General features: G+C 40.0%; 1 protein-coding gene across 3 annotated transcripts in view; it reads left to right on the top strand.

Annotated features, from left to right (window-relative positions):
* The first annotated feature begins 680 nt into the window (after positions 1 to 680).
* The window catches only part of SOX5 (SRY-box transcription factor 5), a 313,721-nt gene continuing 287,709 nt past the window's right edge, over positions 681 to 26,692 (top strand). For 2 of the 3 annotated variants that reach the window (XM_077807474.1, XM_077807472.1), the window contains exon 1: positions 681 to 911. In XM_077807474.1, coding sequence (XP_077663600.1) covers positions 681 to 911 — 231 coding nt within the window. The remainder of the gene's footprint in view (positions 912 to 26,692) is intronic. The other variant, XM_077807473.1, reaches the window with a different exon arrangement.

Genomic DNA, 26,692 nt, shown 5'->3' with positions numbered 1-26,692 from the left:
TGATCCAACTGTAAATTGCAAGTATAGGATATCTTGACAGGTAATCTTTATTCAATCCTTAGAATCCAATTTTTGTAGTGTCAGGCAGTTTAGATAGTTTAAGCATCCAAATGTTTAGATACTTATTAACACTAGACTTGTGAACCTTACAAGTTTCTTCCAACAATACTGTATTTTACCCTTCACTTTGATAGGTGGCTTTAGAAACACAAAAATTTTAGCTTGAAAGCAAGATATTTTTTTTTACTTTACTTTTCTTGGATATCATTAGAACAAAACAGATTATTGTCCTTTAAAAGCAAAGTTGATGCTAGTTTGTCCTGGGAGACTATCCATTTTCTATAGGCTCTTGCAAAATGTAAAACTAGATGGGTATTTTTAAAAAGGAATTGCATTTAATTATACAGTGTTCTTAGGTGAATTTTCATGTTTAAGAAGCTGGAATACAAGAGAATGCTGTATTAGTGTATTATTCTCACAACAAACAAGCACTGTTCTGTTGCTACCTGCTTGGCCATTGTTCCTGATTGTATATGCTTTGCAGTGGTATTTGGATGGTTTCCTGCTCTCTGCCAGCACAAAAAAGGCATTTCTGTTACAATGGCCCCTAACCACACAATGACGGCATTAAGGATTTATTTGGAGGTTTTATTATTTTCTCCTCTTTTGTTCCTTCCAGGATGTCTTCCAAGCGACCAGCCTCTCCGTATGGGGAAGCAGATGGAGAGGTAGCCATGGTGACAAGCAGACAGAAAGTGGAAGAAGAGGAGAGTGACGGGCTCCCAGCCTTTCACCTTCCCTTGCATGTGAGTTTTCCCAACAAGCCTCGCTCTGAGGAATTTCAGCCAGTTTCTCTGCTGACGCAAGAGAGTTGTGGCCATAGAACTCCCACTTCTCAGCACAATACAATGGTAGGTTGGCTCATGGTCTGTTGTGCTTACATCCATTCTTTGATTGTGCATCTACAATAGCTTGGCATCCAAATATGCCCTTTATACAGTATACAGTTCAGAGTCACACGTACCGCACCATACTACAATAATGTGAAAGTTTTGACCTAGCTGGACTGCCTGCCACCCCCATTGCCAATGCTAAATCATTCCGTTAAGTATCAAACTCCACTTTCGCTCACCTCAGTTTGTTCATTTATTTTAGCTCAGAGGGCACTAAATTTTACTCTTAATTACACTCTGGATTTCTGTATCTGTTCATTTACTAGTAGATACTCTGGTTTTAGACCATCATTAGTGAAAGCAATATTTGGCCTAGCATGTGGAGTGTAATGCATACATTGAGGTCTATGGAACATCTAGGCACAAGAGCGTGATGAAGGATAAAATAGAGCAACAGAGACTTGACTTTGGATTTTGTTTTTAAAAGTTGAAGTTGGATCTGCTGATGTCTGTCTTGCACGTGGTGGTTAATTATACACGAATTTGCTAATTTTCTTATTTCCAGCCTTTCACATCAGGAGACCTTGGTTCAAATCCTCACTTAGAAAGAAGCCAACATACCTGTAAACTAACAGTCATACGTACGCTTCGCCAAACCAACTCATGGACTTTGAGCCAATTGACCAAAATTAGAAGTCCATTGGAAGCCCAGGACTGTCCTTATTTAAAAACAAACCAAAAAGCTCATTCCCATGTTCCACTCTGATATTGCAGTCCCATTAATTGTAAGTTGACATGTTTAGAATATTGTAATTTTTTTATAGAGGTAGAAAATCAGGGAGGTATTTAAATCCAGGTCTGAGGTGTACTGGCAGATATCTATGCTGGGAAGACGTTTGCACAACGCTTGCATGTGAAAATGTGACCAACTTTGCTTTAGTCCCCAGCTTTCAAGAGGGCTACATTCACTCTCAATTTTACTTTAAATAAAGATAACCTTTGGTCCAGTATATCTGAAAACTTTAAAAAATGAATGATACAATAAGTGTCAGTTTATTATCACAAAAGACTATGACAACTCCATAGTTCTATTTAAGCTATTACAGCTCATTACAGATGTGCAACAAGCTCTACATTAAAAATCCCCCCACTCCACCCCTTTTTTTGAAACTGGAGCTGCTTTTCTAGATGAAAAAACTTGCTTCTTTTTTTTTTTTCCATTCAATTTTATATTGCTCTCTCAACTTAAAATTGAAGAACAACCTTGTGGGAGAGAGTGCTCAGGGGTGCTATTATGCTTTTTTTTTTTTTAACTTGCTTGCTTCTGATCCTCTACCACACGTGCTGTGCAGATGTTATTCATTAATGTGCCATTAAAGTCAAAGGAACACTGGGCTTTACTGTCATATGGGCTATGTTGTATTTTGGCCTGGTGTGAGATCCCTTGTCTTTTAAAATTTTCTTTGGCATTATGGTTTGGATTTTCAATCTTGTACAGCACCTAAACCCAGGATAGATGCTTTCTCAAATATAAAGGCCTTTTCCTGGTGCCACTGAATTCAGAGGCATACCTTCCACCAACTTCAATAGTAGAGGACTAAGCCCTAAATGAGTAAATATAACTTGTCCTCTAAGGAGCCCCGCAGTGTGTTCTCCCTGGACATTGCTGAAACATTCAACTATAGTTTGACTGACTTGGATACTTATTCATGCATAGATTTATTTATTTTAAAGGCTAGAAAGGTCCAGAGTAGTCATCTATTGTGACTTCCTGCAAGACATTGGCCTTAATTGAACACCAAAATAACATACTGTATCATCTAATAATACTTTTATACTGCACATTTCAGACAGTTTTGTTGTATGGAATGTATTGATAGCATGTGCATTTGAAGCAGTTTCTTCTTGTGTGTGCACAGGGGAGAGGGGTTGTTTTTTTGCCCTGACATGTGAAAGAAGTGCTAGCTCATGCACAATGAGTGAAGTGATCAGTGCAAATAAGCAATATACATGTAATATGATCCCTGTTCTTTCCTTCTGTCCCTCTCTCCCCCCACCTTTGATATCTCACAGAGAAAAAACATGAGCACGGAGCTGTGACAACTTGTAAGTGGCTTTAACCTGTGTGATCAGCACTTACTGTATCTATCCCCATAGAGCCTATTCACCTTGGCAGCACTACAAGGGTCATTATTCCACTACTTGAACTGTTCCTATCCGATTTGGAACTGTAAATCCAGGTGTGCGCACACATGCAGTGTAGGCCAATGGTATTTTATCAGGAGAGTGCTAGCAGTCTCACGCTCCTTAACAACTTGTGTACTACACTGACTGACTCTGCTAGTAATCCTGGCGTTCTCATTTTACAGCTGTATGATGGCCTTCACAGGATATACCTTTTACAGATCTCTCCAGTATATTATAGGTAGGCTTGGAAGGATTCATTTTTTATCAGTAAATGTTGCTTTCATCAAACATACACATCAACAAGAAAATATTTCCATCAATTATCAAAATTTACAGAGAGGCAAAGTAAGAAAAGTACCCCTTGGGAATTTTTTGGAGTTTGAGTTCAGGATGTTTACGTGATATATTTTGACATGTGATGTTGACAATTTGTGTTTAACAGTTTATAAAGGTTTAACATTTTGAATCTCAATATCCACTGTCACTAAATAATTGTCTGAACCCCCCTCCCATAATTTTGTGCGCCCATGGGAAATTTAAATCAATAAATAATGTTTTTTTAATCTGTCAAAATTAAATAAAAAGCAAATTCTGCCAAGCCTTCTTAGAAGGCACAACCAGACCAACACTGCCCAGGCATCTAGCCAGTCTTAAGCCCAAGTTGTAAGGCACTCCCACCTCATTGCATCCCTCATGAACAAATTGTATGCTGTCTGCTTCATCTCTCAATGGGTGCCTCATGGGAGACATTCGTGGCTTGGCTCTGGAAAAAATAGATATTTCAGTATCAAAAGGTCCCCAGGTCTTTTTATGCTTGGCCTACAGCCTGCTTGCAGCTGTGGGGATAAAACCAGCAGAAGTAAATCCAGAGCTAAGCCATCCAGAACAGGAATGAAATTGTCTAGGGTTGTATTATCAGCCATTGCTGTTCACAGCACTGCTCCTTTCCACCATCACCATCTCCTTATGCTCCATTGCCCAGCACCTGGTTATGGAAGAAGAATAGCAAAGAAACTCAGACTTGGAGAACAACCTAGGGAGTAAGGAGCCTCTTGGCATGCCTCATCTTTCTACTCATCACTCACCATTGCATCTTCAGCAGGGGCTGAATTTTTCCCTTTATTTGATAGGTCACTCTCACCTGGGCTTCCCTTTATAATTCCCACCAGCTGGGACAGGGACACAGAGGGATAGGAGGGGTATGAGGGGAGGAAGGGCAGGCACTCAGCTCCAGGCTAGGAAGGATGGTCCTGTGTTCTTCCAGGCCCATTCAAGCTTCTCTGGGTCCCACTTTTGCCTCTGTCCCTAACCCCCAGCATGTAGGAGTTATATGCAGGCAGAGCCTGCGGAATATTTCCAATGTAAGGATGCTAGGCCCCCCAATTCCACTGCCCCTGAGCTGGGATCACTGTTCCCTCTAAGCTGTGTGCGCGCATGGCGAAACACCGCTTGCACAACAATTTGCACAGAAGAAATTTTTTGCACAAACAGCCTTTCAAAAATTAGAGGGAACAATGGCTGGGATATCCTAAGACCTATGAGATGATGATCCATTCCAACAGAAGGGCCACTGGAGAATCTGCCTGACCTCAGAGTTCCCTAGGATTTGCCTTTCTGAGCAAGAGCAAGCTCTGTTACTCTAGGCCATGTCCTGGAAACTTCTGTCTCTGAACTTCAGTGTAGAGACATAGGTCCAAAGGACAGGAAGGCAGAACCCCAGAGAAGGAGGGAGTTTTTTAGACTCAGCCAAATCTTCAGAGGAGTTGGAGAGCTCCATCTCCATATCTTCCTTGGAATTGAACAATACATCTGAGAGGCAGGGACGTAAACCAAAGAAAGCCTTTTTCTGAGAAGGAGGCAAAACTATCTCAAATTTCCTCCTGCTTGAGGAAGAAACTAGCCATATATTTATCCATCTTCCAGACATTTTTATCCAGATCGGGATGATCCCAGAGAAAAATGACACAAATCCTGGTGACTTGGAAAAGAAAATGCAAACACATTTTTCCCCCAATTAAAGTAACTGCAACCAAGAACTGTGAAAGACGAATGCTCAGGGAAAAAATCAAGCAAGAAATAATTCTAAATATGAAAAGTCTAGTCCATGCTCTTGAAAAAGGGTAAACTGTCAGAATCTGAGCCAAAGGCTCAAGAAAAAGTACAAGACCAACTCTTTGCCTTAAAATATATAGAGGCTCTCCTTAAAGTTAATAGCAGGCCCCCAACTAGCCTTAGCTGAAATGCACTGCATGATTAAACTATGCATTTCTATTTCTTTTGAAAACTCCCCCCCCCCCCAACCCCCATTCAAAGATGCAGTACCCTAATATAACTGGTAGCATTTGACCCTTCTCTGACAAAAGTTCTGGGATTTTTTTTATTTAATTACGATTGATCTGCCTCATGTTGGCATATGCATACATACAAAGTGCCCTTGTGTCATCTTCAAAGTGTAGTAATGGGAACCAGCAGTGACCATAGCAGTGTTTTAGACATAAGAAGTGGCAGGATTCAAAATATAGTAATTGATAAACTATACTGTGAACATTTTGATGATCCTTCTCCAGAAGGGTAGAGACTATTTCTTCTTGAATATTGTTCAAAGAGTAGATGAGATGTAAAATCAGAATTTTAACCTCTTGACGTTAAAAGATCCTTTGGCAAGATCAGGGTGTTTGTGCCATGGCCCTTGTTGTATTCCACTCTGGGTAACTACATTTGCCAATCTACATTGCCTCTTCAGTTTCAATTGGATCCAGTATGCACCTTAAGTTTTTGACTTAAATTGGCCTGAAATGTTGCTGTACGTTGTTAAATACTTTCAGTGTTTGACCCTAGAAGTGACTGCTTTCAGTTAATTAACTGACTCTTGCATAAGTGGAAAGTATTTTGAGACATTTGGATGATATTAAGAATCAGAATAATGAAGAAGCTTAACCTGCACATTGTTTTGTGCTATTCTTCCATTTGCTCAAAAATAAGACACTCTCCAATACTCTTTTTGAGTTTTGCCTTTATGCATGCATACATCTTGGCCTACACTTTGCCAATAGATCAGTGGTTATACACACATTTTTTGAATGTTCTTGGGTCAAAATAATGTGCAGCCAGAGCACTTAAGCTGCTACTCAGAAGTTGCGGGGAGAACGTGTATAGCTTTTTAAAATGTCAGAATAGGATCCTAATTATACTATGGAAAATAGTGGGTTTTTTTTAAAGAGCTTTTAGAGAAATTCAAATTTCCAATGTACCTTTCCAAGTATAGGATAAGTTATTGTGATGATACAATGCACAGTGTTGTGAACACCAGTGCAGTTATTGTGCTTGCTCTAATAATGAGAATTTCATTGTTTGGGGAGAGCAGTCTCCTACACGCTAGACAAAAGTGTAATTACTTTTGAACAACGAGGAATGTGCTCAATTTAATAGTACGGAGAATAGATTCACAAAGATTCAGATAAAGCTAGCTTAAAAGCCATATGTTCAATGTGGCAGTATGAAATTGTTAGTAGTTACCATAATTACACACACACACATACACTCCCACTTTCACAGTTTAAGGTATAAACTGCTGTTTCTATAAGAACTGGACAAGTTTGTGAACAAGGCCTCGTTCAATTAAAACAAAGCAAAAATGGCGATAAATTTGCATCTTTGTGGGGTTTTGTGGTGGTCTTTTTCTTTTCTCCTTTCTCTTTTTCTGAGAAATTGATACTTATCATAGGATGAAAATGCACTATTACAAACTTTGCAATATAAATGTCATCACAAAGTAGCACATGAAAGCTGTTTCCATACATATAATTCTAGGTTTGTATCTTAGTTTGATCTTTTCAATCTTTACACTTGTATTGTTTTAGAAAACTACCCCTAGGCTTTCAGGAATGAGGAAACGTGCAGAAGAATCAGTTAGGACTGATCACATAGCTCGTGAAGTTACGCAGTACGGTCCTTGTCCTTGACAATTCCATTTAATCTATAGGGTCCAGTAGTGAGGGGGCTAGGGAAAGCTTTTGGGCACTTCACATGTACAGCACACAAAGTATCACCACTGTATTTAAGTTACTAGCCTCTGTCTGTCTTGTGTTATAAGCTGTATTCATCTGTTTGTCTTCATTCCTACCCTCATTTATTTCTGTACATACTGTCTATTCACAGTTATATAGTACTTTACAAACAGCAGTGAATTAATTATCACAACACCTTTGTGAGGAGGAAAGTAAACCAGATACAATATCTCCGTTTTTCAGATGAGGAAACTAAGGCAGAAATTAAGGCCACTGAGGGATTGAAGGACAGTGTTGTCACATAGGAGTCCCTTGCTTCCAGCCTTGTGCTTTGTCCACCAGGCCATATTGCCTCTTTGTGTACAGTGGTCACCTAAACTTCATAGCAGATGTACTATCCTAGCAAAAATAATTGGCTGAGAGGCAGTCAGGTTGAAATCTGAGGTGGCCCATTGGCAGCAGTCTGTGAAGGAAGCAACTCCTCCCCAGCAGCTGTGAATTGGTCTGGGGTCCCATCTCCAAAGCAAGGGACCTGTGGCTAGGGTTTGATTAGGAGCCAAAAGGCCTGTTTTGGTCTCTAAGGACAATAAGTGACTCCTGATTACAGAGGAAAATCACTATAAGAAAAATTCCAATGATAACTTTCAAACAAAAGGGCTAGAAATGTACTTAAAGCGATAAATATAAGTAGCTGAAGCCAACCTTTCTATTTATAGATTCTTTGAAATTTATGCAGAGGGGTGACTTCAGTTTTCATGGCCACAAAATCAGAGGGGCATGTGTGATGTGTGGGGGGAGGGATGGTAGGTTGATGTTGAGTATCTGAGGCTGTCTACGCTCGCACTTTCTTTGGCAAAACTTTTGTCGGTCGGGTGTGGAAAAAAACACACACACATCCCCCCGGCCAACAAAAGTTTCACTGACAGACCTGCTGGTGTGGACAGAACTATGTCAGATGGAGAAGCTCTCCCATTGACATAGCTACCGCTGCTCATTGGGGGTGGTTTAATGATGGTGGTGGGAGAGCTCTCTCCTGCCGGCATAGAGCGGCTGCACAGGAGACCTGTATCTGCAGTGGTACAGCTGTACCACTGCAAAGGTCAGTAGTGTAGACATAGCCTTAGTGTAAAGCACTCATTTTTTAATAGGTCCATTTGAAATCAGTTAAGCAGAAAATAATCACCTGAAAAGTAAACACCTTTGTTTTATAGAAGCAGCGGGAACTCATGTGTATCCATTGTTTGCAATTGTAGGCACACCTAACCTTCAATTCAATGACTTAATATTAGACAAAGCCGTCATTTAAACTTCTCACATAAATACTAGCAGACACCTGATTCATTTAGGTAGCTGAAAAATTATACAGAAACGAACTGGGTATAAACAACTTGAAATCCTTAGGAGTAGTTGACCCACCATCTGTGAAACAGATCTGTCCCTTTCCTGAATGGTGACAGCCAATGAAGAATAATTAGGCACACTACTAACAGCAATTATCAACACCTTCCAAGAAATAAACCTTCCAACCTTCCTGGAAAAAGAAGCAGCAGCCCTTCCAGTTGTCAAAAACCCAACCCTGGAAGTGGACATCTTAAATTAATGTCCTATGTCTAACTTCCCATCCCTTGGCAAACTCATTGAGACTGTAGTGACAGCCACGCTCCAGCAACACAAGACATCTATTGGTAACCTAGACGCTTCATACCAGGGCATGGAGAAAGCCCTTGTGGCACTAAGGATAATCTTTTCATGGCAATGGAGAAAGTGTTGCGATCTACGTGCGTGACAAGCTGAAGTAGCGGGTACAGCGCTACAATGGCTCCAATCATTCCTTTCCGCCAAAGCCCAGAGAGTGGTTATGAACCACAGCTCCTCTTACCCAAATCCATCACCTGTGTGGTCCTGCAAGGATCTATTCTGTTCTTCCTTCTCTTCAACAGCTATCTGAGCTCACTTAGCGAGAGAGTGAGACAGAGCCTTCAGTGCCAACACTACTCCTGGCACCTGGCTGTATATCTTATTTTCCACAGACACAGCCAATGCCATCTCATGGATGTCACCATGTTTAGAGGAGATTAGCATCTGGATGAGGATTAGCTGCCTCAGACTAAAATTGAGGAGAAGTCTGAGGAGATGCTGATGAAAAAAGGGTAATGCTTTTAAGAACTAACCAGGAACACTGAAGTTCTCTGTCCCAGCACATCTAAACCTTGGGGTCCTGTTTAACTCATCATTACAGCTAGATGACCAGACAGCTCCCATTGTAAAAAATGTGGAACTCCACCTTTAACATGAACAAAATTTCTTCCCATTTTCCCAGATGATGAACTGGCCATAGTAATCGATGCATTCATCACCTCCAATGCATTTACTGCTAGCATTACACAAAACTTTTCTTTGCATTAAGCCCATTTCTGCTCAACCCCTTCTTTGAACACCTTACTTGATAGACTGCCTCAGTAAAGACCATTATCTAACAGTGATTGTTCCGTAGCACCTTCCTTTTAGGAATTTCCCTGCGATCTAATCCAAACATGTGACTCTCTATTAAGAAGATGTTACTTCTCTACTTAATATTTATATCTATTGTGAGTACTCCTTTCTCTTCCACCCTCTCTCCTCTTCCCCCCCCCCCACCCGTATTGCTATATCTTGATTTTTCTCATCCTATTCCCTTTAATTTTCTCATCCTATTCCCATCCTATTCCCTTTTCCCAAGTCCTACGAATTAACCTTCCTTAGGCTCTGTCTACCCTAAATTTACCTCCCTTTGTTAACACTTGCAGCTCCAGCAGTGGTAATAATGGTGAGAGCACTGATACAGATATGGCTCCAGGCAGCTGCTGGCACTTTAACCATCATGTCATCCAACCATGCTTTCCCCCGCCCCTTTTGAACTAACTACTCCCTTTTGTCTTGAGTGTATCAATGAAATGTCAACTTCCTCTCCATCATATTCTTAGATTAAATGGTTTATTCAATTTTATAGGAGTTTCATGGCAGAAGAAAGGCCTCTGGCAAAACACAGACTCAAAATTTCAATATGGGCATGCCTAAGTGTGCATGCCTGACATAGGCAGGTTAATTCCAAAAACGTGCACAATCTCCCAATGGAAAAAAGATTGCCATGCTGCAGTGCCAGTGGACCAGCACTAAAAAGCACTTTTAGTTAAAAGTGAAAGGACACCAAACTTCCTCTGTCAAGCAAGAAGGATCCTGCAAAATTTTGGATTGGTGGCAAGCTCAGCCCTTACCTAAACTGTTTGGCCTGTATTTGTTGTCCTGCTTTATTATAAAGAGGTTAAGTGTGTTGTTCCTAATTACTGTTTAAATACAGTACATGTGAGCAGATGAGGCATCTCCTCTGTTATGTAAGCACAGCAACCTCAATGAATCTTGTGAAGTTAACATCACAAAATAAAGCAGTTGGACATAACTGACTGGAGTTTGTGCCTAATTTAACCAAGGATGACTTTGCCATAGTACCATAAACAATGCTATCATTATCTGTGAAAGTAGTGTTTACTTCAACATCATTCTTTATGCTTTTAGAACTCAAGCCAGCCTCAGGGAAAGATGGCTTTAAAACAAAATTAACTGTTTGTAGACCAAAGACAATAGGAGAAGCAACAAAATAATTATGCAGATTATTTGAAACAAGTACCATTAAAAGCTTTACATAACACCATTACCATTGTTTATATCATGCCCTAAGTGTGTTGCGGTGCTACACAAACAGAAACACTCCTTCCCCTGAAATGTTAAGATCCTGATGTTGCAAAAAGATGTGCCTGCATGGGCCCTTATGCTGGTATGGGGGCTTATTTAATTTGATTCCTCATGGAGTAACTCTTCTAGAGCCTTTTGTAGAATTGGGGCTTTGATGACATGAAATAATAAGAGATATTACAGAAAGGACAAAATCCTCTGACACTTCAGGAGTGGATTACTGCAACGTACTCTACATACCACCTCAACACAGCAATTTAAGCTGTTCCACAATGTAGTGGCCAGCCTATTAAACATTGCTTCACAGTGGCAGCACACAAAAGCTGTGCTCCATGACCTGCCCTGGCTGCCTGTTGGGTTCCAGATTGACTTTAAGTCTTTGTTTTTTCACCTATGAAACCCTAGGTGACTTGGGACCTTCTTATTTGAGAGACCACCACTCTCCGCATTCCTAACTTCCACAATAGCGATCTGCATAGATGTTAATTTCTATTTAGAAGGTAAAACATTCTTTGCAGTGAGCTTTCACTCAGAAACAAGCACCCCTGCTCTGTTGACCATCATGCCATGCTGTAAAGCACATCCATTTGTGTGGGCTGCGGCAGAGGGTAAAGCTTGATAATGTTTAGATAGGTGCGGAGGAGGGGAGTTTTACGTTTGGTGTGGGGTTCAGTTTTGATAGCTTTGGATGTATAAACTGATGTTTAATTGGTTTTTGTTTTTGTAATATGTTTGAGGGGTGCCAAGAGCCTCTTTTTTTATTATTGTAGAAATCCGAATACATACTCACAATCTAAGGCTATGTATATAATTTGGAAAAGGGAATGGCCTCCTTAGCCTCGTCTTGACTAGGAAAGAGATTGTGGCTAACATCGTGGTAGCTAACATTAACCAACATGATGCCAGCCATGACCTTTCTTCCTAGTCAAGGCGAGCCCTTGAGTGTTTGGAAGTTACTTAGCGCATAGTGGGTTCTACTGTAAATAAATATGATAATTTTTGAAAAATTATCTCTATTATACTAGAAATATCAACCGTTCTGCACTTCCGAGTGAAAAATCCTAAACTTGCCTGAGTTCCTAAGTGTTAGGGTTGGACTTGTCACCTGTTAGATAAGGTTTCATATATACAGAGTTTGTGGTGAATTTTTTACCTTTTTAGATACAATGTCTGTGATTTCCCTCTTCTCCGCATCATTCATTCATAAACTGTGAATTTATACTGAATTCATTCTGCCTTTGACAGTTTTCCAAGTAGAAGGCTGTTTTTTGGTCACACTTTGTAGTCTGTTCGTAAAGGAATGAAATTTTAAGTTTATGAATTTTTAAATTATTGAAATGAAGTTGCTAAACTTTGTCCTCCAAGATTTTCAGGATTGTTGTATATGTCAGCATGTACAGTTAAAAATGGAACCCAGTGAATACTGCAGAAAACACGTTATTTGTGAACGACGTGCAATGTGTCTTACTGTGGTCAGCTGACACGATCAGCTTTTTTGGGGTAAAGACTGTAGCTCTGATCCTGCAACTGATAGCTTGTGGTGAATTCACTGGGGCATCATGTGGGTGTAGCTTTCTGACTTTACATTCTCTATGGTGGGTTCAGGACTTATGTCTTTATCTGCTATATGAAGCACCATGAGCAGCTATAGTGCTGCATACAAATGCTGTTTTATAATAAAAAAGTGGCAGTTTTTCTAGGAGTCCATTGTAATCTAGTACGTGAAGCCGGGAGCTGGGATTTAGGACTTGGTGGCTCAGTTGTTGAATTATCATTGGCAAATCACTTCACTTTTCAGGACCTCAGTTTACTCATCTGTAAAATGGCAATTGTGCACAGTGTTGTGAGCTTTAAGTAATGTTTCCAAAGCAATTAGAGACTTGTGGAGATTCTTGAATAACAGGTGTTATATAGTAAGGGCAAAGTAGATCCGGACTAATACCGCAAAAACTAGTATGTTTTTATGCAAATATTCCTTCAAATTTTGTAGATGGATTCACTTGACTGTGTCTGAGCTCATCTTGTATTTGCTCTTCATGAATATTCTAGCAAACTAGATGTACTAGGTCTAGTGATGCCCACGGAAAGAGAATTTTAACATTGGATATTCAGTGAAAGCAAATTTTAAATTGTTTACCTAGCTAACAACAATATAAAGTTCAAATTACAGATTTTATCTGCAAATATGCAATTTGCAGTTCATATTGTTATTGGTTAGCAGCATAAACCAGAGATCAGTAATAATGGCTCATGGCTTATAGAGGTCACACTTTGAAAAGTTTTTCTTTTCCCATTTTGAGAGATTAGACTGATTCCAGTCATCTTCCACATTTTGAATATAGGAAAAGTCTCTCAAACCTGTAGAATCTGAAGCTATTCATGTGCTTAGTTAGTCATGTGACTTGCTTAAACAGAGGCCTTAGTGAATGTCAGGCTTTCTTTTAAAATTGAATCCTGTAATGACAACACACTGTATGTACATCATGCTGACTTCAGAAATTGATCTCATTTTACCGGTTATCTTTGTAGTGTGTTACTTTGAAAATCTAATGCCATAGGTAGCTAAATATATTGAATAGCGTCCTAGTCATGAAACCGTGATAACTGTCAGCCTTATCCACAACTACTTGTCAGCTGTGCTGCAGTCTAGTTTACTTCCTGATCTGTTTTTAATCCAGAGTGCTCTGTGTGTGCACATGTGTGTACACAGCTTTATCTTTTGGCTCTATAAACTTTTACAATAGCTCACCTTTTTGGCACATTTTGCTGTAAATTGTGTCATGCCCACAGGCTGCAGGGAAGCAACACAAATAAGATGTGAAGGAGAGAAGAGACATACTCTAAAATGTACATGATCTAGAAATGCAAAATGGCACATGAGAGTTGCAATTTATTCCAATATAAGTCAACTCATCAGACCAGAATACCTATTTTTAATTCTTAGCTATTCACACTCCTGGAGAAGTGGGTAATTTTCTTATCTAGTTTACTTTAAATATCTGTTACTATATTTTGTGTGAGTTTATTGCTTCCTGACGACCACCACATGTTCTCTATTTTTTTTGATTTCATTCTAACTACACTGTTCAGTGTTCTCTTATGCCCTCTTCAGTGATTCTATAATTATATTTATTTTACATAGAAACATTAGGGATTTTTCCCCTTTTTACATATGGTGTTTTTGCTTCATGCAGAGAAAACTACACAGCTGACAGGGTTTAAAAAAAAAAACCCTCCAAATTCTATCCAGCATTAAACTCTTATGTTTATAACCCTGAATATCTCTAAAATGTCTTTACCTAAAACACTTTATGGTTTTATTACCAGGTTTATGCCAGTAATAATATTCACATCAGCTTTCTTAGGGATAATCTTTAAACAGAACCTAGCAAGAAAGGCTTTGAAAACTATCATTCCCAGGAACGCAAATCTCGGAACATGAAACATCGGTTTAATCGCCCCCTCTGACAACTTAACATGACAGATTGAAAAATACAAGCCGATATGGAAGTGGGATCAATGGATTATCAAAGTCCTAAACATCTTCTCTTGGGGGGAGGGGGCTTTTGGGTCCATTGGCATGCGTAAGACATTAAGTTTGCATAGCTTACCACAGATCCGATGCTGTCTGACTGGCAGTGAAGTTGAGAGAGGGAGAGAGAGAGATTTACATGAGAGAACTCAGGGGGCTTTGTCACGGCAATTGTACAAAGTGATATACAGTGCAAATCGACTCGAGCATGTCCCTGGATAGCAGGCGGTTTACAGCCTCTTCGAGCAGAGATTACTGCTTTATCTTGTCATACTAAATTAACGTGGCAGCACACTGTTAAACAGTGGTGACCTCTTCATCTGTGGAAATTGCTGCCTAGAGGAGAGATGGTATTTAAGACTCTCTCTCTCTCTCTCTCTCTCTCTTTCTCAATCTCCCCAGTCCCGTCCTCCCCACTCCCCGTAGAGCCCTGAGGCACATTTGGGTTAGGATGTAGCATAAAAGAAAGAGAGAAAGAGAAAGAAGGGGTAAAAAAAAAAAAAGGCTTTTAACATCCAGGTGACAACAGCTATGTGTTAATTGAGCCTTTGTTGTTTGATTAATAGCCACTTTGGTGTAGAATATTAAACTGTTGTGTGGACAACTTTCTAAAAAATGACAGGTCCTCTCAGTAAACTGGGATTAGGCAATATTCTCTGGTCTGTTCATTTTAACCCCTTATTGTTCTCCTATTTTTCCTAAACTTGCATTTATTTAGGAGTGAGAAAGTCTTACTTTTCCATCACCACCTCCACTGATAAATTGGCATAGCTCTCTCTGGAAAAGCTACGATGATTTACAGAAAATGAAGGTCTGGCCCATTGTTTTTATTGAAGGGTGAGGGGATGAGGATTGTTCTGAAGCTTATTTGGACTACTGTGTTAGACTGTTGTATATGAGGGGATTTAGAACAAAACATTTCTCTGAGAAAGGGTGTGGAGAGATGGGGAATGACCATTCCATAGGTCTGACATTTTTCTAGAGCAGGGGTGGGCAAAATTTGTGGCCCGAGGGCCACATCTGGGTATAGAAATTGTATGGCGGGCCATGAATGCTCATGAAATTGGGGGTTGGGGTGTGTGAGGGCTCTGGCTGGGGGTGTGGGCTCTGCAGTGGGGCTGGGGATGAGGAGTTGGGGGTGTAGGAGGGTGCTCCAGGCTGGGATCGAGGGGTTTGGAGGGCAGGAGGGGGATCAAGGCTGGGCAGCGGGTTGGGGCATGGGAGGGGATTGGGAGGCAGTCTCCGGCTGGCGCTTACCTCAAGCAGCTCCCAGAAACAGCAGCATGTCCCCGCTCCATCTCCTACGCGGAGGCACGGCCAGACGGATCTGTGCACTGCCTTGTCTGCAGGTGCCGCCCCTGCAACTCCCATTGGCTGTGGTTCCCAGCCAATGGGAGCTGCAGGGGCGGTGCTTGGAATGGGCGTAGCGTGTGGAGCCCCTTGGCTGCCCCACGTGTAGAAGCCGGAGGGGGAATGTGCCGCTGCTTCCTGGAGCCTTGTGGAGTGGGGCAAGCCCCCGACCCCGCTCCCCGGCTTGAGCGGGGCCAAGCCCCAAACCCCACTTCTCGGCGGGATCTTGAGGACTCGATTAAAACGATTGGAGGGACAGATATGACCTCCAGGCTGTAGTTTGCCCACCTCTGTTCTAAAGGAAAATGGGGCAAGGGGGTGGGCAGGGGACAACCTCCCATCTTCCTGTCTTCTTCAGTGGACTGTCATGATGAGAGAGAGAGAATGTCAGCTCATGTTTAGACCAGGTTTTCTGGTTCTGTTTCTCACTCATTACTTGCTCTGTTCATTGACTCCTTTATGCGACTGATGCAAAGCCCACTGAAGAATGCTTTTGTCTTTCATATACTTTGTATCAGGGTCTATGTGGCCTTGGGCACATTACTGAGATACAATGTTGTAAAGTGCTTGGTATTCTCAGATTGTAGGGGCCTTACAAGTGCAAACTACTAATTTTTATCATACTTTATTATGAGCAAGAGAGGATGCTTTGGTCAGGGTGGCTTTGGTTACATTAGGGACCATTATGCTGAAAATCATGACTTTATGGCTGCATTTTCTATTGGATGATACATTTGCTAATTAGCGTTCAAGAGGGTTTGTGCATCCATTGCCAAGTTCACTTGTTGGAAAGAAAAAAAAAACCTTTATTTTTAAAATTTAGTACTGATTGTGGGGTGCCAGAGTTTTCACTCCATAGATCATATGAACAAGGTCATGGAATTGTAGAAATCTGAGATGGAAAAAGAACTCTTAAGTCATCTAGTCTCATTCACTTCTGGCCATGCACAATTGTTCCTTACTGTTGATTCATTTATTTATTTATTTGAGCTGCCACCTATGCAGATTTATGCAAAACTGTGCATATTGTACGATATGTTTTCTTCATAACACTTTTTGAAGCAGGTTTTTCCTTGCTTCCATATGATGCCAGTAAAGCTAGATTGCAGGCAGAGTATTTGCCTTTTGAGAAATGGCATATCTGCAAACATAGCTCTGTTTTCGTTGGAGGAATTCTGAAGGCCATTTGGCTAGACTTGTATGCTGGGAAGATGGTAATAACTGACTTCCTAATTTATTCCTTTTAGAAATCAATATATTTGATAATTCATGTACTGCTTACAGAGCCTGCACAAGTGGCTCATGAATCGATCAGCAGCGAGCAAAAATGAAAGCTAATGAACTCATTTTAGTAGCAAGTTTCTCATTAGCAGGTAGGCTACCGATCTTTCCAGTTCTAAGTCACATGGTCTTTATGCGCACTTGCAAGGAATAGTTTCCATCTTTTATAAATAAATAAATACACACATAAATAAACATTAGAAAATGAAGAGTTGGCCAAGTTTTGAATGCTTCATCACTGCATCAACATATATATTTACAATATATGTTTGATAATGGGCTGTGGAGGCTGTCACCCCATGGTCACAAGTTTTAAATCTGTCTGTCTTAGGTACTTACATGGTCTCCATTAACATAGTATCTGAGTGATTTCTGCGGGCCAAAAGGTATTGTCATATAATAGTTGTTTGATGGCCCTTGTGAAAAAAGTTGGTTATTTCAATTTAATTCAGGTAGGAAATGTGTCCATGTACCCAAGAACTAGCTCAGTTGCCACTAATTGGTACTTTTGCTAGAAGAGTGGCCAGGGACTAATAAGTAAGAAATCCCCTCTTATCCCTGGAAGTGCTATAGTACCTGCATGTCAGGATTGAGACACAGGGTTGAGTGTGAGGTATTCTGGGAACGGTTACCCTTCAGCTGTCCTTCTGTGGATAAATAGAGGACTTCAGTTTCCAATGCTGTCAAGCACTATATTCTTTTTTGCTTTTTAGAGAGAAAAAATAATTAAAAAAAACCAGAAAAACGTTATTTTAATTGCCAAACCTTTGGCAAAAAATTCCAGATGGCTTTTGAGTTTTTGAAAGCTAACCAAAGTCGCTCTTTTAAAATAAAAAAAGGGGTTGAGAGGGAGGGAAGAAATACATTTTTCTAAACACCTCCTACAGTGATGAGAAATATACTGCTTGAAATCAAGCAGGGGAAAAAAAAGATTTTTTGAAAGCTGAGTTCCACAAAGCACAATATGAAAGAAGGGACTTTTGAAACATTTCAGAAAATAAAAAAATTCAGATTTCCCAAATCTCAAAAACAGATTCCCAACTGCCTGATTTGATTTTTAATGTGTTGGCTGAATCAGATTTTTTTTCTTTTAAGTAAATCTATAAAGCTTTCAGGAATCTGGTGCATTGTTTAGCACTTATCTCATGAGTAAAGCTTGAGAGGTTTGGCTTGAAACTTACCTAATCACATCTTTGGAAGATGGCCCAAGCCTACTGATTTATTTTTTTAAAAAAAAACAAACAAAACAAAGCAAAACAAAACATAACCAAGAAATCCTGAGCAAGTTTAGTGAATGAGTCCCTTACAAATCTATTTTGACAGGTTTCAGAGTAGCAGCCGTGTTAGTCTGTATTCGCAAAAAGAAAAGGAGTACTTGTGGCACCTCAGAGACTAACACATTTATTTGAGCATAAGCTTTCGTGAGCTACAGCTCACTTCATCGGATGCATACAGTGGAACAGATCTATACAGCCCTTACGGAATGAGTCCGACCTTTGTATATAGGAGTCTTATATGAATAGTTCTTGCCTCCACATTTTTCTTACAGTTTCCTACTGTTGTGCACTTTAGTGGTGGGTGCATTAGACTGCTGACAGCCACCCACATTGTGATTGCTTTGTCATCTAAATCTGCTCTGACCAGAGCTAAACAGCATAGGGACTACAATGCCAGTCACCTACGTATGTTAGTACTACCAATGTGGATGCCACTAATGGTAGTGCAATAGTGGGAAATTTTAAGAAAAACAGCCTTATCGTTGGGTGAATGGGGAGTAGTGTGTGGCAGCATGTGTATACACTAGAAACACTTTGCAGATATAGCTATACCAGTGTCCTATACCAGCAATGCGCTCCTAGTGTGCATGCAGCTTGTACTGGCAAAATTGTGATTTTTGCTGGTATAGCATATTCCAGCCTGTCCAAGCAAAATAAGCTTATAACAGTAAAAGCTCAGTTGTGCAATATCATTGCATCTACACTAGGGGCTTTTGCCAGCACAGTTTTGTCACTCAGGGGTCACACTTCTTCACCTCCCGACTGATGTCTATGATGGCAAAAATTTGTAGTGTAGCCTGGCCTTAGTAAAATCTGTAAGTAACAGTATGGTTGTGCAATGACAATGGGCCTTAAAAAGGCAAAGAAAAAATATTGCAAAATGTTACTTCTTTACTCCACTCCACAGATTTATTCCCTCTAGCTTTTCAGGGCAGGGACCTACTAGAAATCTGTACAGTGCCTAGCACAATGGGGTCCCAATCCTGTTTGGAGCCTCTGCTGCTACTGTAATACAATGATAAATTAGCCTTGTCTTCACTAGGAACTTTACCCATTGCTTACGATGGGTGTCTGCAGCAGGTGCAGCTGAAATGGTGCTGAAAAAGGGTTTAATTGCAGCTGTAGAGAGGGGCAAGAAGGGTCAGCCATGGTTTCTAGAATGGTGCTGAACACAGTTTGGTCCTGTCTGCATGTATGGTCAAACCCTTTAGGGACTGGTTTCAGCACAACCATTTTCAGCAGTGGTAAGTTTTTCAGAGGAAGAGAGGCTTGTATATTGTCTTTTGCTTACTTCACTGGCAAAAGCGAGTTTTTACTCCTATTAGCATTACAGAGCTCTGAGTGCATATCTGTGGAACAATAAGCTAGATTCTATTCTGCCTTGCACATTTAAAGAATTGTCAGTCAAGTCTGACTGCAGGCTCTCTCTTAATGGCAATGATATAAAAGGCAGAGGAACACAGTTTGAGTCAGATCCCAGAGCTAGTATTTGGGGGTGGAAATGTCTTTTACCTTTACACTGAAGAAATTTGATCTGGAAGTCATTAAGAGGGAATAAATAATTGACCACATGATATCATTTTCACAGTCACTTTTCTGATTATCATCACCCTTTGGAACTTATTCAGACTTCTAAACAGAATCATTTTTATATGTGAGAAATAATGTGAACACAAGATCTAAAACCCAAACACCAGATCTCCTGCCCATATTGACTTTGAGTAGTCTAAAATAAACCAAATGAGAAGGTATTTATTGTAGTTAGAATAGTGGTTTCCTACATCTTAAGGATTTAAAAAAACCCTCCAAGTAGATATATATCAAGGAATTATCAAATCAACCTGCTGCTTTATTGGTAGCCACTAAATTTGGCAGTCATAGAATTTGATTGTTATATTGAATTGCGGCTTTCACACTTTTGTCATGCTTTGGCTCACTTGGTAAGAGAAGACCCTCCCCTGGACTACTATCTCTTTCAGAATTCTCAAGTCCTCCGCATTCTCATGTATTCATCTGAGACGGGCTGGAGATGAATTCAGCCCACAACAGAAATAAAGGTGTGTTATTTAAGGCAAAAGGGAGATAAGGATGAGAACTAGAGTACGAGGGGCAAGAGTTAAGTTGATATGGACCAACTCCTCAGCCAGCTGTTACTGGTAAAGTATGTCTACACTACAGTAAAACTCCCACAGCTGGCCCATGTCAGCTGACACGGGCTTATGGGGCTTGGGCTGCAGGACCATAAAATTGCAGTGTAGCTGTTCAGGCTAGGTCCCAGAGCTTGGACACCAGCTTGAGCCCAAACATCTCCGGTGCAATATCATAGCCGCGCAAGCCTAGCTCCATGTTTGAGTCAGCTGACACAGGCCAGCCACAGGTGTTTTACTGCAGTGTAGACATACCCTTAGAGAAACAGCCCTTGGACAGTTGAAACTTAAAATCCTTGCACAGAAAATAATCCAACTCAAGGTGGCTCACCAGCCACCTCTCTTCCATTCTACAGTCCAATTCCTGAAGATCATCACTAAGCCACAAAGGTCTCTGGGCACAGGAAACAACCACAATGAGAATCAAGATTGTTAAAAGCTGATGACAGATGTGGATGAACAGATCAACATCCTGTCTCGAAGGGGAAGTCAGATAAAACTCAGGGCCATGAGGAGAATACAGAAATCTGCTGGAATCATAGAACAGGTAGATATAGACCAATGTGGATGCTGATATGGAGCAAGAGCAGTCTCTATACTGAAGTGATTGTCAAGGTCAGGCCATGCCACAGTCATGTGCTGAGCAGGTGAGGGATTCGCGTGGGAACCAAAGACAAAGTAGAACATAAGGCTGGCCCTGTCAGAGCGCTCCTGAATAGAAGGTCTCTAACCTTCAGAGGAGTGAGGTTCTGGAATAGCCATCCAATAACAGTAGTAGATCAGACAACCTAGATCGTTTTAAAATGGAGCTTGATCAATTTGTGAAAGGGATTAAATGATGGGATTGCCTGTGATTTCAGGAGACTGGACTCGATGACCCAGGAGGTGCCTTCCAGTCTTAAGATGCTAGGAATTTTTTGTTTATGACTCTTAATGAAGTGATGAAAGATCTTATAAATATAGGATATAATTTATTACAAAAAGTACATTAAATTTCAGAAAAGAATTTGCCTTGTAGCATTAACTGGCAGAATGGTGGAGGAGGAAAAGAAACAATACAAAAGAAATATGAAATTTTAATAAAAAAAAAGGTAGATGTAAAGGAGAGTTCTTTTAAAATGAGCCTGTGGAATTGCTGTGCTATAAAACTGGCTGGAGAACTTGCCCCAGGGAGCAGTGTGTGTGAAGAGGGATAGCTCTTCAGCACCAGTTAAGAGTTTTTTAATAGGATGATTGCAGTTGAAGACTTTAGGACAGTAAGAACAGCTTCCAACCAGCAAAGTATCAGTTTGTTGTGTAACAATTTTGTTGCTTGTTTCCTTATTTTATCCATTTTCTGTTGGGAATTCTTTGTATCTGTTTTGATAAATAATTGTACTTGTGAAGGTTAATGGAGTGTCAGTCCCTTATTTACTCTCAAGTCAACTGTGGTACATGCTAGTCAGAACTGTGTAGCTCATGCTTCATGACCAGTTGACCTCAACACTTACAGTGTGGTTATAGTCAGATAAATGACTGTAAACATGACATTATACGGTCCCATATTTTCTCTCTTGCAATGGCTTTCCAGATGAAATTTGTCCACATCAAAATTATGTGTATATACACACACACACATCTCCACGCATATTTTTAATTGCCTCTAGCAAACTTAACCTGGGATTTGAAAATTAAGCTGTCTTTTTTCCCTCATATCATTATAAGTAATAAAGATTTTGAAAATGGTACTTAACTGATTGTTCTGTTTGTGATATGTGTGGCAAAATAGAGTGCAGCTCCCTCTTTTATATCCGTACTGACTTTGTAATGGTAATGATAGCTTTATTGGCAAAAACTTTTTTTTTTTTACTATCAGATAGACATGATTCAGAAGACACATGGGGAGCAAATATGTTGAATGAGATGATGCCATTTTAAATAGTCCCCTTTCTGCCTATAATTGCGCTTTAAATAAGGGTACACCCATTCTTGGAGGCCCAGGTAAATGTTTCCGTGCTAAACTCATCCCAGTATGTGCCAATTGGGCTCTAAAATTGTTGTAACCTTTGTGATCACAGATGTGGTTATCAATTTCCAAAGACGCTAGGTCCTATTTATTTTCCACTTTTTTCTCCCCAATATTTTCCAAGTAGTATTGCTGGGTTATGGAAATACAGTGGTTATTTTCTTCATGACCATTAACACTCTGCCAGGATTTCATATAAAGAGCAAAATGCAATGCAAGCTGTGTGTGTGTTGCTTATTTTCACTGCAAATTGTGGCGCTATGTTACTCAGTTCACATAGCGCAAGTGCTGATGTGGCTGATACTAGTGATATGTTGCATAGTTCTGCAGGGAGAAAGTTCTTACTTATCATCCAAATGAATAATATATATGATAGGTTAATAGATTCCATGATATAGACTCTCAGGCCAAGATTAATAAATAAATAAATAGGTGCCCAAAGTCAGGCTCCTAAGACCTTTACTTTGGCACCAAACAGGTGACCTGATTTTCAAAAGTGCTGAACACCCAGCCTCTCCCATTGAAGTTAAATGGAGGAGTTGCTGGGTGCTGAGGTATTTTGAAACTCTGGCCGCTTCATTTGCAACTCTAAGCTGCTTCATTTAAGGGCCTAACTGGGAGTTGAGCTCTTGGAAATCTCTCCAATAATGCTTTAATATTTTAGTTGATTTAAACAAAAATGCTTGTGACAGCTCTCAAGACCGATGTTCTGTGTTTAGTTACAGAACTGATACAGCAACATCACCAAGGTTCTCCCTCTCTGTCCCACATCTGTCCCACGTCAACCTAGTGGTACTACTTGTCTCAGAGTGTGTGTGAGGGAGGATGTGAGAGCATTGCTCATTTTTCAAGACTAGTTAGTCCACAGTTTCTCTTCTGTAGTAGTGGTGGGTGTTTTGGGATTTGGGGACTTGGAACTGGACTAAGACCACCAGTGGCCAAATCAGAGCCACCAACCAGTCACGTGATAACTTTTTGATCTCTGTGAACGTAGGCTTAATTGAAACTTGCAGCTTACAGACTCAAATAATAATTTCATTAATCTGTTGTCTATCTAGATCTGTGTTGTTTGTGGGATGTGAAGTTGATACAGTGGTGTTGATGTGGATGTTGCAAAACAAAGTTGTTGTTTATTATTTGTATTGTGATAGCGCCTAGGAGCCCCAGTCATGGACCAAGATCCCATTGTGCTAGGCATTGTACAAACCCAGAACAAAGAGACGGTTCCTGCCCCAGAGAGCTTTCAGTCTAATTTCAAACCTCTTCTCCAAAATTCAGTGTTGTAATATAGGATCAAGCCCCCGACCCTCCAGCCTCTTACTTTGAGAATATGTAACTAATCACACAAAGGCCCTGGTTCTGCAGAGTGCTCTGTTCAGGCGCAGGAATACACCAGTGCAGAACTCAATGAAGAATCAAGGCCTAAAACCTCATCTCAAATTTGGAAGGAAGAAAACAAAAACAAATGTGCCTACGTTGCTGTGTGTACATCTACACAGCAGATGTGATTCCCAGCATCCCAACTCGGGTAGATGTACACACGCTAGCTCTGCTTGAGCTAGGACCTAAGAATAGTAGTACGGTTGCAGAGATGGATGGCAGCTCAGGCTAGCCGCCCTGGGTACGTGCCCAGGGGTTGGGTGGAATTGCACTCAGGAGCTAGCACGAGCCACTGCACATGCTGCCACACTGCTTTTCTTTTAGGCACTGGGGCATGTATGTTTACCCAAGTTGGGAATTACACCTTCCAATTGCTGTATAGACCTACACTTCAGAGTACTCACATGATTATTGCTGGTAAAGGTTTCCTGTGGGCTCCTTCATGTAAAATAACATGGTGCTCAGAGGGAAGGAATAAAGCAACATTACACATCCATGAATTGTGTTATAAACATATATGCTGCGTAGTACATGATGCTAAAGTGACTTTAGAAAACATTAGAGGAGAGAGAACAATCATGTTATAGCCATGAGTGATGTTAATAGACACAAACATTATAAGCGCTATTAACATCAACTGAATGGAAATGCAGTCGGAACTCAGTTATGTCTAATGCAGACAATCAGGTGGTATTGGAACAAAGTTTCCCTGCGTTGTATTCTACAAGCTTTTTATGAGCTTCAAGTTAAGAAATGCTAAGGAATTCAATATTTAAATCATGTAAATACAAAATAATACCCGAAGTACAATAACTTAATGTGTATTTATGATATTCTTCTCTAACTGATGTGTGTGACTCCTGTTAATATTATACTTACACGTTGTGGAGAAGACTGAACACCTTTCAGATGGACTGATCTTATGTTTCTGACAATGACTGCTTGTATCTTGCCTACTTGTATCCTGGACAATAAAAATAAACACAAAGCTGTTGGCATGGTTCCTGCTTATAATGTCATTTGTATGTGATTTTCACTGCTCCTTCAGATAATTGAATGTATTCAGGCAGTTTATTTTTAAAATGTGTAGTCTCCATGCATGAACATATCTTAGATTTTTAAAAAATTATAAAAAATAACCAAACTTTATCCACTTCTGTTCCATGCATGCATGCATGAATGCATGCATACACATATGCACACATGCATTAGAAGGATAGAAGGTGAACAACCAACAAACCAAAAATCTACAGTAAAAAAAATAATTAAAAAGATGAAGTGTGACTCTTGTAACCAAATACTCTGTCTTTGTGTTCACCCCCTACCTGTGTTCAAGGTCTCTAGGTGCTCAATAGGAGCTTTTTAATTATTTTTCCCTGTTTGATGTTGCTAAGTATAATGAATGGATTGCAGCGGACTTTTTTCTAGAAACCCTCTTTGTGCGTCAGCTCATCGCTGGTAGGCACCGTGATACCTGGCTGGATTATGTCCTGAGCCTCACTCTTGATAAATTTAAGATAAAAAAAGACAGATTGTTTAAAACCAAGCTCTATTAGTCAAATGATGGTTCCTCATCACAAATTAGGCTAGCATTCTTTCCAGTCAAAGTGGAGAAAATTTTGTGCCTTGGGGGTTGGGCAATTTTGTGGGTTTTTTTCAACATCAAGGCAGCGTCACTCCATGATGACTGAGAACTACAGGGAATACTGAGAAAACAATGATTCAAGGAGAAGCTAATTCCAGCAAAAGTTATTCATTCCCTTCCTACGCTAGATAGCTTGGTATGACTTCAGTAAAATAACTGTTTGCTATAGCTTTTGTTACTTGCATGAAATACTAAATTGGCAGCAAGTAATTTATAAGCAACATGTTTCACTGACATAATCAGTTGCAAAGACCTGAAAAGCTTTTTATCTGCAAAAATGAATTAGATTTGTCTGCCTCAAAAGTAGCAAGGATAAGAAAGCATTTGTGGTGCTCAGTGTAATTTTTTGGAAGATGATTGGAGGAGGGGGTGTAGAATTATCATCCCCATACAATTTTGGAACAATGAAATCCTTAATTAAGGATGCTAAAGCATGACTCTGTATAATCTTATCTCACTGTTCAGAGGTCCCTTGGTAGAAGACCATACATACTATAGTATGTGACTTAAAGGTGTCAAGGAAGGATCAACTGTGAATGAAACTTGGTGAGGTGGGCTGAGTCAATTTTAAATCAGAATTGATTTGCTTTCATGGCTTTGTATAACATAAGTTGATGCATGTAGAGTTAAGCTAACTCCTGTGTGTAAGGCCTTCGTACTTTTAAGTCCTTATACACTTAGAAGAATGAGCAAGGGGTAAGTATTCAGGAACTCTCTAATGTTAAACCTACTCTGCCATTGACTTACTGAGTGGCTTTGGCAAGTCATTTCACTTCTTTTCCTTGTTTGTTCCATCTGTAATATGTCATAGGATTAATTAATGATTGGTGGTGCAACACGTTTGATACATGCCACGCAAGTGCTAAATGTTTTTTTTATTTCTTTTTGTGTTTTTTAACATTTTATTTTTTGTTAAACATTCAGATAAGACCATAACACCAAATACCATTAAATCCTATCATATATATTTATTCTACCTTACTATCTGTCTATGAATGTATGCATTTATCCCATGTGCATTACGATTGTCTCTGAACATCTCATAACATTTCTCTTATTGGTCCCAAATTGCCATCACTGAAGGTTTCACATAAACCTTAAATTCTTCTTCCAATTTCAGTTTCTCTAGGACGGAGGAACAGTGTTTGATAAAATGAGAGTCCAGTTAGAAAAAATATGTTGGCAGTTAGGCAGGAGAGGGAGGGAAAAGAAATCCTGGAGAGAAAGTAGATCTATTAATAAATATGGGAAAGGATGAA

Source organism: Eretmochelys imbricata, chromosome 1 (assembly GCF_965152235.1).
Source record: "Eretmochelys imbricata isolate rEreImb1 chromosome 1, rEreImb1.hap1, whole genome shotgun sequence".
Lineage (NCBI taxonomy): Eukaryota > Metazoa > Chordata > Testudines > Cheloniidae > Eretmochelys > Eretmochelys imbricata.
Note: the sequence above shows the minus strand (reverse complement) of the source record. Positions and strands in the feature narration are given on the sequence as shown.